This window comes from Phaethon lepturus, unplaced genomic scaffold (assembly GCF_000687285.1).
Source record: "Phaethon lepturus isolate BGI_N335 unplaced genomic scaffold, ASM68728v1 scaffold4273, whole genome shotgun sequence".
Lineage (NCBI taxonomy): Eukaryota > Metazoa > Chordata > Aves > Phaethontiformes > Phaethontidae > Phaethon > Phaethon lepturus.
Window position 1 is genome coordinate 180147 of NW_010529589.1, and position 19148 is coordinate 199294.

A 19148-nucleotide genomic window follows, 5' to 3' on the forward strand; every position below is an offset into this window, starting at 1 on the left:
AAATACGGTACGATGTTTCCTCAGGAAAAACATGTGTGCTTTCTCACGCTGGTATAACCTGTAGGTAACCACCACTACAAGAAGCGCTAAGGCCTACAGTCTCAGGTCTCATTTGAATATTTTTTCCCCCCTTTTTGAAACATTAGTTTTGAGCCCAAACAAATCATCATTTAAAAAAATCCTAAAAATCCACACATCACACATTCAAGAGATGTGACTATTTCCTATATAAAAAAAGGAGTAAAAAGTAAAGAGAAACTACACTTTTCCATATTCAGCTTGTGTGCTCACAAAGCTTCAACAAAACTAGAAAAGCCAGAACACAAACATAGCTTTTTAGAATAAAAGGGTACCACGAATCAAGGAGTAAATATGTAAGGAAATATATGTACATGTACCTTTACAATTACATAGTATTTGTAAGAATACCTACCAGATGCTTTTTCAAGTTTCTCCCTCATAAATAACAACTTGAAATGTATCCATACTTATAGTTGTACTCAAAACCACTGGGAGAATCCCAAAAGTATTTGTCCTTAATGACACTCTAACTAGTACTTCAATATTGTTTTCATATAGTACAACCAAAGCAATTGGATACTGTGTTTAATGGAAAATTCTTAATATCTTCTGATTCTAAGTGGATCTGATGATAGTTTTTACACTCTGCCTTTTGTTATTCTGATCAATCTAGAAGAAGGATAATCAACTATTTACTGATTCTTTACTTTTAAAAGATTCAGTAATAAATCACACCAAAGCAGCAGGAAGATTCTCACACTGGGGTCACTGGTTAATAAGTGACTTTCTTCTTTTTCTTTTTTTTTTTTTTAGATTATTTTTTATAAGTCTATTAATTTTCAAGCAATACCCTAAAAGCAGTGACTCAGATGTCATAAAACAGATACGGCAGCCATAAACTCGTATACTGCCATGATTTAAGAATGTAGCTATGCCAGACTTCCAGACTATTGCTAATGTCCATTTCTCAACCAACTGGGACCAGAAACTAAATAAACTTTATCCAGCAAAACAGCAGTTTGTGAAATGTTAGAAATATGCATAAAACATACTTACACTAGGACTCCATTTTACAGAAAACAGCCAAGCTCAGTGTGGTTTAAAAATATCCCATATATGAGAAATTTCTTACCTAATTGATCAAAAGGGCTTTGCAAGAACTTTCTTAAATGTTTGTCTGGTGCTTTAAAACCCATTAACTTAAGCGCTGCAAATTAACTTTCAAATGGGATGTAAAAGTTGCATTGCAACATCCTACAAAGTAAGTTTAGGACTTCAAGAAATTCTAAAGACTTACTTTTGAAGAAGGTTATTTATACATTTCAATCTTCCAACTCTAGCTACATGGTGAAATCTCACTGACTCCCAAAATCCAGCAGCTTGTATAAATGATCAGAGTTCACCTTTAGGTTTAAGTATTTTATATTTTCAGAACTGAGCCCTAAAATATCTATCAAAAGTAATACTTAAAAACATCTTGTCAGAGGTGAAGCTTCTACTTAAATAATAGGTATAACCTGCACTTATTAGATAGCTAATAAGATATATGCTAATAAATCCAACTCCCGTTTAATGAGGAAGAGAAACTCAGAAACATTAGCTAGTTCTCTTCCCTTACAAATAAAAGCATGACTAAGCACAAACTCGGTTTCAGGATTACTTAAACTTTAGACACATCAGTCATTATTTTAGGAACAAGTTACATAGGGTTTTACACACATCCTAACTTAAAAACAATATATAACTATTTCACAGGTTCGTGGCACTACTAAGCACACAGTTAAATACACACACAAACAGAAGGAGAGCTGGAGGTAGTGGTGCACTGAAATATATAGAATTAACAGCACTTGCAACCAAGTCAGCTATTTTGTTTCCCAGGTGTATGTTTTTCCCTACTTATCAGTCTTATAAACACTTCCCACCCCAAGCTACTTAGAGTCATTAAGCACTTGTGTCAAGGTCTGGGACTGTGTCTACATGTACTACCAAGCGTCTGTGCTTTTTAACAATATTGCAATATGTTTTGGGGGAGTGGGGACCTGAGGACATCCATTCCTAAGAATAGTTTCTTCGATACTGCAGCAGAGAAGGCATTCTCAGGAGAAGAGATATGATACAGAGAGAAAATGAGCACTAGGCTGCTCAGGAGGAATAGCATTTTCCCATTCTGTTAGACTATCTCATAGGCATAAATCAGAAAAGACGAAAGTTGGGGATTGCCTACTTTTAATTGCAGAGCAAGAATGCGTGATCCTTCTGACAACCATTCCCACCTTCCTGTTTTTCTATGGACTCTACCATTGTCCCCATCAAACAAGACATCTGCAAGAAAATAAAAATCTTCCTCTTTCATCTGTCCATCTTCTGCCCAGGAAACAGGTAACACCTCACCATGTCAGCAGCATATACCATGAAAATTGCATTCCTTTATGATGAAAAAACCCAGACAAGTGAGAATAATACAAAGACTTTAAATGTTTATAGGAAAACAAACCACACTCTTGACTTTTTTCTAAAAATGAAGCAAGAATGAGAGAAGAACAAAAAAATGTTTACCTGATTTACCTGTTTTCCTAACTAATTAGCAATTAGGAATTTCATTTTCCTTTAAATTGCCTTGCAGTGCACACTTCAAGTAAAGTATGCCCTGTCAAATCTCCTCTCAGTAACTTAACTTCAGGTGCTGCTAGATTTCTGGAAGATTTTTCACCTTATTTTCTTATTTGAGTCAGCAAAGAAAAACAGAAAAAAAACCCACTAGAAAGAATATGTGATTTTGTGTCCTCTTACCATAATGATGGCATCCATCACTAGATATTTGGTAACTAGTTAAAAATAGGTGAATAATTATAAAGCTTAGGTGTGTTGTGTCAGAGGTTAGTTAAGAGGATGGGAGCAAAGAAGGGGTCTCAGTTCTCTGCTGTTTTCCCAAGAAGAGCTCAGGAGAAGAAACTGAAGAAAGCTGAGCTGCGTGGTGATCAGAGAAATGGAGAGAGGAAGGCCCAGAACTGCCCCAGAGCTACAGAAGCCTTGATGATTTAGAACAAAATTAAAAAATTAATCTTTATTTCACAGCCTTATACTGCTGAACAGAAATGTCTGAAGATACAGGGTTTTAAGTGTTTAAAATTAGACTAGACATTGAGATGGTATCACCAAAGAACTACAGCAACACTGCAAGTCTCTTTTCCAGCCAAAGGAGTTCCTTATCTCGAGACTCACTGTGTCACTTTTTAGCCAGATTTTACCTCTGTCTGTAAGCATTATTTTATCAGCAGCTAGCAGCCTACATCTAGGATCATAACAGTACTCACCACTAAATTTGGAAAATTTGAAGGATGACATTTCTATTCCAATTTTGCCTTGTACCTCTCCCCTGATTTTATCTAAGCTTTTCTTGCCGCAGTACTAATCAGTGCACTTATCTACAATTTGCACTTCTGTTTTCTGGGGCAAGCACTTAGCAAAAATCACCATTCTTTCTATGACATTTTAACCATCCTCTGGTTCTTAAAAATAAATTAATTGTGGCATTGTTTCTTCCTGTAGTCCTTCACGTAACTGTACCCTGTCTTTGGATGACAAAATCCTAGCAAGATAGATTTCTGATTTTTATGAAAGTGTCTTGGACAATTCCTGTACATATTATCTGCATTTCCTCTCAACCAAAGGGCTACTCAAAGTCTTCAAAGTCTTACATGAGACCAAACCAAAGCATAGGTTTTATCCTGGCAAATGAAAGGAAAAGTATAATCTATAGAGATTTACAGTTAGGAATATAACTGTTTCTTTTCTTTCCGAAGTGTTGACTAACAAATGCTAATATAACATTAAAAAAATTAGTTTTCTAATTTATCTGAGAGACAAAACATTTAGAATGGAAACAGTTGCTGCAATTCAAAAAGGTTTTTCTCTTAATTTTTTCTTTAGAAATCTTTTATCATGGAGTTTAATTCTGATTCTTCCTGCTTCATTTTGATTTGTTAAATTTGAGTAGCAAAGGATTGGCTTACACCCCTAACTTTATGGGGTGAGCTAAATGTTTGAAGCACACAGACATACTAAAAAGGCAGAAAGGTATTTGAAGGTGACGAGCTCAGGTGGAATTGTTAATACCACAGAAATTTATATAGTTAGGTGATACGAATCTTTCCCCACTGCAGCTTTGCTATCTACATTCAATCAGGTAAACTGCACTCCTACCACAAATGCATCACAGAGAGGATTAATTGTTTTTAAGTGCCTTATAATTGCCACCAGCTTATTACTGCAAAGCAGAGGGTGCTTGCTAGCTCCTGCTCTTCAATAATTGCTGTTACTTGACAGCTGACTCAGGCTGTAGTTCTATGCAGTATCAACTGATGGGGCTCCTGTCCTTTCCATTAGTCATTGATCATTTTTCCAAGTGAGTCTGCTTACAGGACAGCCTTAAAAACCAACAAATAACCCCTTTTTTTTTTAGCACTATGTTTTTCCCTTTTAGTCCAAAGCGCAGCCACGCAAAGCTTTGTGCCAGTACAACTGTGGAACAGAAACAGGGAGTAGAAAAAAAACCTGTAACTTATGACAAAAATGCCGCTGCACAAAATTTGTGCCCAAAAAGGATGCGATTATGCAGAAAACGTTGTACAAGATGGAGATATTACTATAAACTTTTTAGTTCAATTAGCAGCTGCTAAAGTCATGTCTGCCTTTTACATAGCTATGTAAAAGCAACTGTAAGCATGTCTGCACTAACTTTAACTTAATTTAAAAATTAACAGAACTGTTGGGTTAGTCTAGTGCTGAGGTACTTTCCATCTGACAACTTCCAAAGAGCAGATGTGCTAAAAGCATGAACCCCCTTCTTTTCCCTTCCCTCCTGCAGATATACTTGCCAAAGACAGACTCATGGCATGGATCATTTTTTAAACATATCTTCCTCCTTTCCACTGCCAAGATTTTTTCAAGCCCTGTCTGTTATCAATGTTGCTGATACCTGATTGGGTTGGTTTTGCCAATTCACTTTTGTTTTGACCATGCGTAGCTTTCATAGCACGTATGAACATTTCCAGCACATACTGAAACACCAATACTCTCAATCTTTCATTACAATGTGGACTTTTACTCTCGTTACCTAACTTCAGTTTGCCACCTCCTGCAGTGTATTACGGCACACAAACACGTCCAATAGAGTAGAAGTACTTTTCTTAACTAATACGATCCAACATTTTAACTGTACAGCCAAAAAGTAATGTTACAGCTTCTAGAGGTTTCTTGTTAACCTTTACTCCACAAACTGTAATTTTTTAAGTGTAAGGATTTTTTAGATAAATGAGACAAGGATACATTATATTTAATTTCCTTAAACTATTAATATGTTGTACAGGGAATGCAATATAATTCCTTTTATTATTTCCAGGAGAGCAGCCAAAATATGTAACTATTTTAAATGTCTCTCTGGACAACATTAAACTAGTGCTTGATACGTGTATAACATATCTATAAGCATGAAGTAAAGAGTCTATAGCTCTCTGTGATTTTTGTATAATTATAGTTGAACTTTTGGCTACAAAAAAAGCCACAAAACCACACAATGAAGTGCTTTTTGCCTGTAAATCATCCACAAAATTATCTTGACTTTTGCTGCCATTTTTTATATTTGTGAATATATAGCCTGAATTGAGAGTTAAGAAAGTTGCTGGGCATCTTTCACTTAGATGAAAAAGCAGAACCAAATTTCCAAACTTGGTTCCAAATACAAACATGCTTTTATAAATAATGGAGCCAAGCTCCATTACTATTTAAAATTCAGTACATGTTGTGAGTTCAGAATTAGAAACATTTACTCAGGTTTTTCTGTTTTACCTGAAGACAAATAACCTATTCCTAGCTTGAAAACTAAGACCATCAATACGATGTGATGTTCTTTCACTTAGCTAAATAAACCTGCTCTGGGATATTGATAGTCTGAGTAAGCATGGCCCTGGCACAGCGAGTTTCGAAGCCCAACACTGGAGGCATAACCTTTAAAACCACTGCCACAGAAAATCTGCTGCAACGATGCTCATCGGTCTTCTGGCTCTGCCCTGCAGGCACAAAACGGGCAGTGGCAGATATCTAAGAACAAGACATCTGGAGACAAAAGCAATAGAAATGGTGGGGAAGGAGAGCATGTGAGGCCCCTGACAGAAAAACTTCTCTCTGCAAGCTCTGTGACCATCCTGAAAGCCACCTGAGATACTGGTCAGGTCTGGGGCTTCCTACCTAGAGCCGATTGAGCCCAAGATGAAATGTCAGAGAGAAAATTACTTCATTTGAAGAAATTACACTTTAAAACAATTACCTCACCAGCCTAGGGTAACAGCTCACAAGGCAAGGTGAGACCTCAGAGTTTCCCTTTGATACCGATCCGATAATAAAATTAGCGGAGCTTTCTAGCAAGGGAGGTATTCCACTTACAAGGTTTGCACTACACAATAAAATGGGCAAGTGGTATGTAATGTAGTAAATTACTGGGTTTTTTAATGAATCAAAATAACATGCTTGTTTCTCATGCTGCTTCTACTATGATCAGTTACTGTCATCAAGTTGCATATTATGAAGTTGTTTTCTCACCATCAGGCACTGACTGATCTTTCAGCCAGGGAAAAGCCCCTTTCCATTCTTTTTTGTTGTGGGCAAGTATGGAAGCAAAAAGCAGTAACATAGTTTAAGACCAGAATATGGGTTATCTAACAGCTGCTGCTATGTAGGTATAATTTGCCTGATCACCTCCAGCATTGCCATTACTGTAAGTAGATGCTCTATCACCTTCCTTAAATTAATATGAATTTGATCTTAAATAACTGGGGAGTGTTTCAAAGAGTTTTCGGCCTCTGTTATCAAGCCTTTGATCTGAGCCATTAAATATAAGAGGGGGAAAAAACGCAAATGTGTCATTTAGTACAAGAGAACATAGAAGAAAATGATAATTTATCAACTCTTTCAGAATATGCATAGATCTAAGACATAGATCTATGTCAGCCATTTTAAGTAAATCGTTTTTATTAAAAAGTGTTAGGTTGTGCTAAATGAAATGAGTTAAATGAAATATGGAAATTTATTTAATCCTGGTATATACCCAGAGTGATTTTAACAGAAGTTATATTCTGATATAAATAATATTTGCTCAGGTGCATCAGAGAATACTGATTAAACAGAATTTCAGAAAAAAAAGTATAATAAAACCAAAGCCTAAAATCTATTGCTACTATGATTTAAGATAAGATATTTCTAGAAGGAGCAAAGATCAAGTATATTTGATGATAGAATCGTAAGATATTAAGAAGTACCTCTAATCAAGAAAAAAAAAGAACTATTAGCACAGGGAAGAGGTGTTACTATCAAAATACATATTCTTTATGAAATTTTAAATGTTCCAAAATCCCAGAAGGTGAAGGCAAAGGATTTTTGCCTACTAGCCATCACTGAAATATGCCAAATTGGTTAAAGCCCAAATAATTTGACCCCAGGCTTTGATGGGTTAAAAAAAAAGTCTTATATGTGTAGTTTCCAGAAGAACAACAAGGGATCAAAAAATGAAGTATTATTTCTAGTTTGTTAGCACATTGTGTAACAGGGCTGCCCAAATTCTGCCACAAGCTGATGTATCCTGCCTGAAACCAGTAACTGGGCTTAAATTCCTCAGAAGGCTGTATCACTTTATAAATCGTTCACTTTATACCTTTATCTTTTTCACACTTCTAAAGCAACTTGTAACATCAGACATTTTTGGTCTCTATATGCTCTCATGCTTTAGAAGTCGCTTCTTAATGTTAGATGGACTGTGATTTTGAACAGAAAATGTGAACACATCACTGGAAGTAACAGGAAGATGCTATGATGGTAACTCCCTTCTTTTTGAGACACTCCTCAGAGTTTGCACTTTTTTATCCTGTATGGTTTGATAGACTTTTTTTTGATGAAAAAATGCAGAAAGAATCGGAAAAGGACAAAAAATCTACACTTGCATGTCCAGCAACCCCAGGTGCATTTGAAACGTTGAGTTTCCTAATATGTAAGTTTAATTTTATATTGCTGTGCAATTTATTTTTAGCCTATTTCAATGCTTTAGAGAATTGTGTTGCTCCTATTCAGCTGATGAGAGTTATTCCTAAGTGTCTCTTAGCAAGCATGAAAATCAGAGTGAAAGGGATGAAGTGCATGTCAGCTAAGGAGCCAAGACAGTGAAATATTATGAATTAAAATTACTTATTCAATGATAAAGATGCAGACAAGTTTACATGTTTTACAAGCTCTAGACCTAGGCTTGTATTTTCTTTCTTTTGTATTATCTTTTCATGTTTTTACTTTATGCTGTTCTCAAAAAATGAATAAATGACGACATTATTATCATAGAATACTTTATTTTACTCTTTCCTCAAACGAAACTCATTATCATTAGCAAAGGAAAACCACTGTAATTTGAGAGAGAGAAGCTGACTGGCAACATTAATTGGTAGACTCAGTCTTCCAAAGCATTTCTTACAAATAGTACTATTATAGTAAGAAACTTCTATTGCATCTTGTTAAGAAGACCAAGGTCTTCCAAGGCACCCTTGGTCATAGAGAACACACATTACCAGGTTGTGTTGGAAGCATGTGACTGCATCCTATAGCCAGCTTGCTGACAAAAACAGCTCTCAAGTTACCTCTGCTTCCAAACGAGCTTTATTATTGAGTGACGATTCATTTAGAAGTTCTTTCCCAAACTGCTGTTTACCATTACTGAGAACACAAATGCTTTGCTCAGCAAAGTTAAAATGCAGAAACTTGCTGAGGTTCATTCTTTAAATTTCCATCACTCGAGTCAGAAAGTGGAGTTGATTTACATCCTCAGCTACAGACAGTTGTCAGAATTAGTTGCTTATTACTGCACCAAGCTCCTATGTCAGCTAGGCTTTGTTGACTGGCTTGCCAGCACCTCAGATCTAATTCTTTAAATTGACTTTTTTGTTCCAGTATAAAGTATTTTTCCCACTGCTTTATGGAAGGGAATGAAGTTTATGCAAAATATTGTACGTGGCATACTCCTAATCTTTCTAAGCCATAAAACAGAACACAGCATCTTTGTAGATGATCACTGTGCTGAGTTTTGTCATCTATTCACTTCTTTTTTAATCACAAATTTGTACATGGGAAACGTGTTTTGTGGAAGAAAATCACTTATCAAAAGATTAAACTTTTCAGAATCATGTGAGCCATGTGGTTTGTTGTGTAAAATATAGAAGCAAGGCAGGAAAGAGCCTTTCAGAGGTCAGAGCTTCAGACAGTATCCTTCAAGACAGGGGGACTTACTGAATACTGTTTGACCTGTCAGTCTGAGCTCTGGGTACCAGGGTTTGATAGCTGGACAGTGTTCCTCAAGAGGAATGGGCAAACTTCAATAAACACACCTGTTTGACTGCATGTCCCACATTTAGGACCCTGTCTGGGATTACAAAGGTATAATATTCATCTTTTGAGCTTTCTAACCATTTTCAAATAGCTGAGTTTCTATCCACATCATAGCACTTTTTACAATGATAAACCCACTTAAATGAGGCATTTTCAATTTTTTTGGTTTATATTCTCTGCGCCATACTGAGTCCAGCCATTGCTTGCACTGTTAAGTCAGAACATGTTTCCAAGCTATCAGACTTCTTACCTCTTTACACAACTGACACGAGAATGTTTGTGATTAACTTTCCTAAAAAAAAAAAAGTGTCTTTCCCTTCTTATATATATAATTTTTATACTGCCTCCATTTAGTCCTTCCAGCTGCAGTAATGTTTTTTCCGTGACTGCTGCTGTTCATGCCAGTTTAAGTTGCATCATAATTTTGTCATAAATACACAGGTACCTTCCATTCAAGGTGAAATCATATGGAAGAAGCATTTATCAAAAATGATCACCAAAAACTTGAAGTACTCATCTACTTAGACAGCATCTTTTATTTGCAGGTTCTTCTGTCTTGTTGAAACCCTATTCCTTCCATGGGTTTTCAAAGTTAGTTAGTTTATCGAATTTTTCAGAGTTCTAATAATCTCTAAAATGTTCCCATCTATTCTTACAGTTCTCTTTCTAGTTAAATAGCTACCCAGAAATGATCCTAACAAAATAGGAAAAAGTTGCTTAAACAAGATATTGTTAGTTTGGATCAAGGTACGTAATTAAGGAAAGAGGCTGAATTAAAAGACTTCTTGCTTTCTATTTTTTTCTTCCAGTGCTGACCTTTACAAGCATAATTATATGCCATTAGGGAGTGCTTCTACAGCTGATTATGTCCTGGCTGTCTATTACATCCAAACAGCAAATTTGCTAAACCAAGACTCCTGTCCTTTTTCTAGAAGGACCAGAGCTACAACTCACAAATTCCAGTTTTACATGAGCTCAAGAACTAACACAGCTCAAGAACTGGATACAAACTGAGCAAGGCCTCATCAGATACTTTAAACACATTTTAAACTGTCCATCTATGTAACTGTAGCCCCTTGACTGCCAAAATCAGGTGACCCATAACTTACAGGAAGGAGAAGGTTGATGGCTGTGTCCAAGTGCTCCAAGCCCAATGTAGCTAGCTGAGGCCCAGGTCTATTCCACAGCAAGTCCACCATCAGAGACCTTGGACGCACTGCAAGCTGTGCGCTGACTGGATGTCAGGTTGAGATGGGTGCACATTGTTTCCTTTTCTATTCAGGAAAGAAATCCATGTATGTGAACACATGCTGCATTGTGTCCTCAATTGGCATGGCTTGACGATTTGGGGATGGGGACTTCCAGGCTCAGCATACTACATTTCTGTTCCATGCTGGGGTGCAATGAGGTGCACACACACGCAGAGACCAAGTTTCTGTGGTATGCTTTAGTGTTCATCTGCCTCACGGAGTACACCCAGTAATGACACTGCTTTCTAATACACCTACCACATCACTACCCTTAAAAAGGTAGAAAAAAAACAATGCCAAAATTTAATTTTCTAGCTGCTACTCTTCTCATGGAAGTTTAAACAGGACATGTTTAAAATTAACTATATGCTACCTAAGAGCATAAGCTGTGGAAATTCAGTTTTTTAGAACTTCAGGCAGCTTACATATGTCCATACAGGACACAGTCAAGGCTGCAACTTGTGCCCTGGCATGTTAACCATCCATCCCGTTTCACTGTTAGTGGATCCCTGGCACAACTTCCATTTATGCCAACTATTATTTTTCCAAACAGTACCCTGATATATTTCAGTGGACAAAAAATGTTGGTGACTGCTCTGGAAGGCAGCATGGAGAAAGCAACTTTGATGTGGCAGGCAAGGCATAGAAAAATTTCACATACAGTACGTGCCAAGCCACTTGTCCACAGAGGACAGAAGAGCTACCAGCTACTAGTACAGATGTAGCTCCTCAATTCACACACAGTAAGGCAACTTTCTTATTCGCAAGAAGGCAAATCAATTTTCTCACAGCATGGCTGACTAGATTGTCTGGGAAGGTGTTGTGTTAATTATAAAAAAGAAATGGTGGAAATGAGTAACAAATTTGTTTTTACTGAATGCACTATGTGTTAAAAACTAAGAATGAGGAATAAAGAAAATTTTTACTTCAGAAATAGCAGTCTGTGTAGCAAAGTATTCATTTTATAGTCATTTTATTAACAAAACTTCGACTTGTTTGGTAACTTCTGAAATCTAGAGGGAATGCTGGATATGGAATGCTGCAATTTCTGCTTATAACACCTGTGTATGACTACATAGGTAAAAAGAAATGGGCAAGGGAATTATACTATACAGGATAATCTGTCATTATATTTTCAAGTTGCGGGAAACTCAGGAGTAAGCTATACCAAATGTTTAAGTACAGGCATTTTGAGAGAAATCCCAGCTTAGATGCTAGGTAATGTCTGCTCAGAGCACCACTGACACTAGAGGTCAGCATGGGTGCATCTACATTAGCATTTTAGTCTGGGCCAGGAATGTGCTTTGTAAATGCTGCCTACTCTGCTGCAGCCCACAGGACTGAGCAGACCTCAGAGTTTTCAAATTGGATTCTTTCATGGGAAAATGAGCTCTTGAATAACTGCTAATGGTCGTTCAAGCCACATGCCCAGATTAGATCTAGTCTGAAATAAACTCCAAGGACTCGTATGGCAACTACAACTACTAGTAAAGGGTAGCCCATGGCCACAGGATAGAAAAATGCACGGAAGATGCTACTGAATGACAAATCACCCCAAAGTGAATATTATAGATGAGGATGGAACTCAAGGAAAGGTGCACTGAGGAGGCCAAGAGTTGAAAGACAGCGAGAATTACTAAAAGACGTGCTAAGTCTACCTTCATTTCAGTATCATTTGTAAAATCCAAGAGTTCTTCAGGCACATCAGTAGGGACGAAGGAATAATAAACAGTAAAGACAACATGTAATTGAAATGTAATTAAAGATAACTTCTAACATGAAAACAAAATGAATACTTCACCTCAGTTATGAGCAATTAGATAATCTACAATTCTGAATTCTGAAGGACATGGGAGTATAAAATCCCAAGAAAGCATTTTTGTAGTAAACCTCTCAATTCGGACTAAGACCCTATGATAGAAGAAAAGCAAATGGAAACATCTAAACTTAAGCAGGAGGAAGAAAACTGTATCTTCCATTGGTGGGGCAGCTGATTTTATGGACTTCTGTTCTTCTTTATGGACTTACGATTTTTCTGTACTTCATTTCCCATTGGAAGGTATTAAGTAGGAATTCTTACTATTTTAATAAGGATAATGTATTTTAAGGGGTGAATAAACTGGTAAAATGAAAAGCCTTTCTATTTTTTATAGGTAGAAAAATAAAACAAAGCCATGTCACATAGTGTGTTCTCAGTATATGCAAGCTACTGCTTCCAGAGATCCAAGACGACCTGTGATTCTCTGCAGCACCAGCAGCACTTAATAAATCCTGTTAAGACGTCTATTAACTCAAAGTTGTGCCTCCCATTTACACAGATTTCAGTTACCTTGTATTTTACACGAATCAAGCTTCTCCTGTGCAGAACACTCTTCAATCTACTCAGAACATTTTAGCAAAAAAATATAGTACATTTTCACATATTTAGGAATACAAAGAAATTTAAGAATGGAATTGGTTCATTACTGAATGACACAGGGAAACTGTCAGTGTAGAAAGAAGAAATACATAACATTTGTATTCTGTGTTTGTACAGGGAAAAAGCAAAATATTGTATCAATCTCTTCTGAAAGAATACTCTCACTCTAAGAATAATTCTGAAGAATGTTAAAAACTGGCTACTAAGACAACACTTTTTAAAATGTTTTGTGTCTAAGAATCTTTTAAAAGCAGGTAAAAGAACTTAGCAGACCACTGATAATAATTTCCTTTGTCACTATTCTTTTTTATTAGTACTCGGAATGTCAAGGAACCTTCTTAAGACTGAAAGGCAGCAGGTCCTATGCCAGTGCTATTAAAGGGCAAGTGAGACAACCTGGATAATTAAAAGCCCATAAGCCTGGCATCAATCCCAGAAGAATAATGGAATAATTCCTACAATTCTCAATTAATGAAGGATTAAAGGATATAGAATTAAGGCCAGTCAACATGATTTTTTTTTTTAATTTAAAAAAAGAGAAGTTGCCAAGCTAGCATGGTATCTTTGAAGAGATCACAGGAATCAGGTGCTGTTCTGTACTGCCTACTTCCACTGAACAGTTGGGATGGCAATGAAGTTCCCTGAAAATTGAACTTGTCTTAGAAGTGAGATTATACATCAGCATGACATGAAACACCTGCCCACCAGTTTTACTGGGCATGTAGAGTTTAATTGTGGTTTGTTTTTTTCCAAGAACTATTTCTCTTTCTTCCATTCACAGCATGCAAATGACAAGCTACTATTAAACACAATTATTCAAACTTAATAGCAAAGGCAAGCTGTTTGAAGACACATTCCTAAATCTCACTTATAGGAAAGAATTGATCCTGGGGTGCTGGTCTGAAAAAGGCTGAGTTTGAGATTCATTTCCTACGCATTAAGATGATCTACTTTCTATATCATTATCATAAGAAGTTCTGCTGCTTTGCAAAGTCCACAATAAAAATTCTTTCAACTTGCACAAGTTTGTGATGTTTCTCAGCTGATGTTCATTCAGCAATCCCAGCAGACCTAATTTAATTTCTAATCATTTCACCATGCTTAACACATTTTCTAAATTACTTTTGCATTTGTACTCAGAGGGAGTACAGGCTGATTTTTGCTTGTAAAGCTCTCTTCTCTCACCTCCATTGTTTCCTATGCAAAGGGAATGAAGCTAACTGCATAGAGCAGTTCAGTGATCAGCTGCTTTCAGTCCTTACTGTATTTCAATAATACTACGGCACACACTGTGGATTTCACATATTTCATACTCATAGCTCCAACCCCTATTGCATTACACAGAGAAGCACTGTACCTCATTTGTGCCTTCTGGGTGCAGGACATTTTTCAAGACAGCCCAGCAAAATATGTAAATGCACAAGTTCAAAGGTATAGAAAATGTGCCCCTTTTGTGCTTATTTCATTATGTTTTCATCTTTTTTTGCAATAGAAGAACGGTATATTTAAAGTCTTAAGCTATGTTGACATTATTATTATTCACGCTATACTATAAGCAAATAGGAAAACAATCGGAAAGACAATAGTACGCAATATATATAAATTAGAGTAAATGCTCTGGTATTTTGGCAGACACATGGCATAAGTTTTCGTAATTTGATGTCAGAAAATTTGTAAGATGTTTTTGCTGATATTCTTTTAACACCTCCAGCTTTGGTAATCCTTTTGCTTTTCTTGTGACAATTTTTTTCTTAATTTTCATTTTCCTTTGAATGATCAAAGAAATTTTTGCTCCAAAACAATCTTGTCATATATTAAAGTAATCGTGTCATATACTGAATTTACTTCCTACAATATTTCTTGAAAAGATCTTTAAGGATTTCTGACAAATAGGTTTGGTTACCTTCTCTTCAAAACCAGTATATAGATCTAAAGAAGTTGCAATATTCCTTTCATATTTTAGAATTTCACTTAATCACAGAATCACAAGGTTGGAAAGGACCTTCAAGATCATCAAGTCCAACCATTAATCCAGCGCCACCATGTTCCCTAAACCATGTCTTGAAGCACCACATCCACTCGTTTTTTGAACACTTCCAGAGATGGCGACTCCACCACCTCCCTGGGCAGCCTGTTCCAATGCCTGACTACCCTCTCGGTGAAGATCTGGAGACAAATGCACAGCTCAAATTTAATGCAAACTTGCCATGACAGACTCATGAAAGGTGTTAGTGATGACTTATGTAGACTGCAACTTTCTGAAGTCTTTCATTCAAGTGACCACAAGGTTTTATTGAAGGATCTTCAAAACAGTTCACACGTGGCTCTTCACCAGCTCATGTTCCACGCTGACTGAATTTATTCGTCTTCCATAATGTTGCCAACAAATGAAATCACACTAGAGTTGCAACTTGTTGTTCTCTTTTTCCATCCAGTATTTGATAACTGCACTGCTCCTAAATGTGCCATTTCCAACCTCAATCTTCCTCGTTTAATATTCCTCCATCTTAAAATTCTGATTTGTCCTTAAGCCCTTTGAAGAGGGCTACACAACTATTGTGTCTCTGTTCTCAGAGCCTAAATCCATTCTCTGAAAATATTAAATCTGGTTTTGCCTCCTTCTCTTTTTCGCTCTCAAAAGAGAAATAGAGAAGGAAGTATAACCTTTTCACACAGTGTTTAGTTATCTAAAGCAGTGTCCCTGATGCCTCATTCCCTCATTCTTTTAAAGTTTTCACATTAGAAAAGCTATCTTTCTGCTTCTTCTTTGATCATCCCTTAAACTCTATTTCACCTTACCACAGCTTCCATTATAACCAATGAAATTAAAATAATTATCAAATCTTATAAATATCTCCAAATCCTTACTACTCTGGAACTATTACCTTGTCCAGTGCATTCTATTCCGTTCTATCATGTTTATACAGTGGGTATATATAAAAAAAGAAAAGTATATCTGTGCAGTTTATAATGACATAAAAGAACAATGTTCATGAGTGAACGATACGATGCATAAACTTTAGTGTATTGTCTATGCAATGCCAAAAGTTCTTAATCAATACATGAGATACTCAAAACACATCAATAGTTACTTTAAAACTGCATATACTCCTGGAGAACCTTAATTATATTCTCAGAGCTCATTTATAATGAGCTTTTAATTAGAGAGGATGTCCTCCTATCTTAATTCTTAAAAGCAGAGAAATTATGAGATGGTAGGTAATTCTTAAAATAACATGCTTCAACATACATTTATTTTTCTTTTATTATACCAGAACTGAAAAAACTCCTTGCTTAAAGTCACTTGTGTTTTACTTACTTACGGCAGCACAAGTGTATAATAAAGGAGGACTCTATTTCCTTTCTCATCAGTAAGGATGGGGACATCCCACTAACGGATGCCTCCTCTAAAATTTAGTAAAAGGTCAACAGAAAATTTATTGCTATGAATAAGAGCTAAATACATTGTATGACTACCTCAGATTGGGAGATGACTGAACAGGTTTTCTTCCATTATTTAATTGTCTAATTGGCCATTCTCCCACACTGTAAAAAAATAAACCACAGCATAATACTTTACAAAATGTCTGCATACAGTTCTGTGTAAATCGTTTCACAGTACTTCACAGCATAACTCGTCATGAGAAAGACCATTTGCTTGGACAGCATCCAGTAAAATCGGATCAATAAACCCATCTTTATTTTTTAATTCAGCAGCTCAGCTTTATTTAATTTTCCAGTTTCTAGTATTGCACAAACACACTGCTGTATAACACATTACCGTCTAGGCTGCCTTTCTGCTTGGACAGACACATCGCATTTGTCATTGTTAGGATTCAACAGGAACTTGATCTGATTACCTGGTTTGCTTTCATTTGGTTTACACTGAACTTCTTCAACACATTCTGCAGGAAACCATCCAATATGTCCCCGGGTGCTGCCTTCCCAGAATCCACCTTCACCAATGCTTAAAACTAAACACAGAGAGACACAGGAAACGTTAGACTTTTTTCTCTTCTTATGTAAATATCAAGATTAGTTACATAACATGCTTAGTAATAATTTAATATCATATTGGTACAAGCAAATGTTGTACAGTAACTCAAGTGCTGGTACCCCCAAAAATGGGCACAGGGTACCCTTAAAATGCAACCCTTCCTGAGCAGTCTTTGGAGCCTCTCCCCAGATTTATTTTTGTCACAAGTTCCTTGGCCCTCACATAATTCTTTCCATTTTCAGTTTTCTCATTGCTGCTTTTGTCAACCATAAAGGCATGGTCATATTAAGACCAAAAAAATTTGGCTTGCCTCTTCAAATTAAGCTGAAGTGCTGAACCTATTGTAAAACTGAACCCACACTGAAATTGGGTTTTAATAATACATATTTTGATATCTCATATGTTTTCTACTTCCTGAGGAAACATGTTATTTTATTTAGTGGGTAGCTCCAGAGATTTGTAATGTAGGTTGAGTAATATGATTTAACAGCTTGAGTACACAGCAAACACTTGAGTATCCCATAGGTGTGATACACAATGTAGATGCCTTTTGAAACATTTAAGTGATTTTTCTCGGTAGAAGATAGCGACAATAGGAAAGAGAATGATTTACCAATAGAAGAGCGAGCTTTATCCTGTAGTTCTAATTATCTTGATATTAATCGAAGGATTTAACAAGCATTGTGACAAAAGACTGCAGAACAACAATGTATGTTTTTACTAACAAGCAATTGGAGATGAATTACAACAATGAAAGGATCCTAAATAATTGCTAAGTATTATGTTTACATTAATTTTCTAGAAGTTCCTACAAATCACCGTATGTTTAATATATATAAAAAGAACATAAATGTACTACTAAAAACATACTATACATTAATATCAGAACAAAGATGGTATTATAGATTAACAAAAACACCATTAGCTCATTTAAATAGGGTGATTGGGAATATAGCTCAGTCATACAACACACGTCCTCAGAGTACATCTGTACAAAACAATGTTCAGTGGAGAGGTCCCTGAGCTACCAAAAATAAGCCCGTGGAAGTCTAAGCTCCATTAGCTCTGTGCTAGCTAAGCCGGCCAAGCTAACTGGCCCTGCTGAAAATCAGGGCTAATTAGCCCAAGCACATCTCTTTGCTAACGTATGCATATGGTTTTCAAGACGTGGAATAGTGTCTCTGCAGGAAATTTCAGTATGGTAGGGATATTAACTTGCTCAGAGCTACTTTGATGATCTCCAACACGAGCACTCTTTGCGCTTTTAAAACATACCGTATCAGGCTTTAAAACTGTAGTCCCGGAGCCTGACTGCAATTGAATTCTCTATCGGTGGAACTGCTGTGACTCAATGGCATTGGATTTGAACTTGATTTGCGCTACTATAGAGTAAGATGAAAATCAAATCAATGATAGGCCAAAAAAACAATTAAAAAATCTTGGTAAAACTAAAGAGGTAGTAAGAAGTCTGGTTTGACACACCAGGATCTGTAAAACTGCATTTGAAATTAAATGTTTACCTAGTTTCTCATTAACGCAATCATAAGCTACTTGTGGTATTACTCATGGAACATGGATATCTATGAACATAGATAATTGACAGAAAAATGTTTTTAAATGTGTCACTTTTAAGTTCTTTAATGTAGTAAATTCAGAGATACAGATTCCATAAACTGCATATTTGCACATCACTGTCAGTAAGAAGTACATATTACGCCCCAGGAAATATATCCATTAAGGCAAAATCCTACGCCTGGATAGGTCCCAAATGCACGATTTATCAAGCACGTTTCTGACATATACGAGGAAACCTATACCTACCCGGGTAGTTACGGGATAATGGGGGAGAGCACAGACCTTGAAAGACACCAACTCCACAGTGACACTTAAGGTGACTAAAAAATTTTTAGCATGTCTTGTCTTTTAGTTACCTAACACCTATTGATATTGTTAACACAAGCAGAAAATATTTCACCTCTACATTTAAATGCAAACAAAATGAAGAAACCAGCTCTGTGCTTTAATTGTATTAATAAAATAA

At 36.3% G+C, this 19148-nt stretch overlaps 1 protein-coding gene across 1 annotated transcript in view; it reads right to left on the reverse strand.

Moving 5' to 3' along the window:
• SHANK2 (SH3 and multiple ankyrin repeat domains 2) overlaps positions 1-19148 on the reverse strand; it is a gene marked incomplete at its 3' end in the record, with an annotated part of 214944 nt that overhangs the window by 176284 nt on the left and 19512 nt on the right. Inside the window, exon 4 of the mRNA XM_010283974.1 lies at positions 16971-17084. Within this exon, the coding sequence (XP_010282276.1) occupies positions 16971-17084 (114 nt within the window). The remainder of the gene's footprint in view (positions 1-16970; positions 17085-19148) is intronic.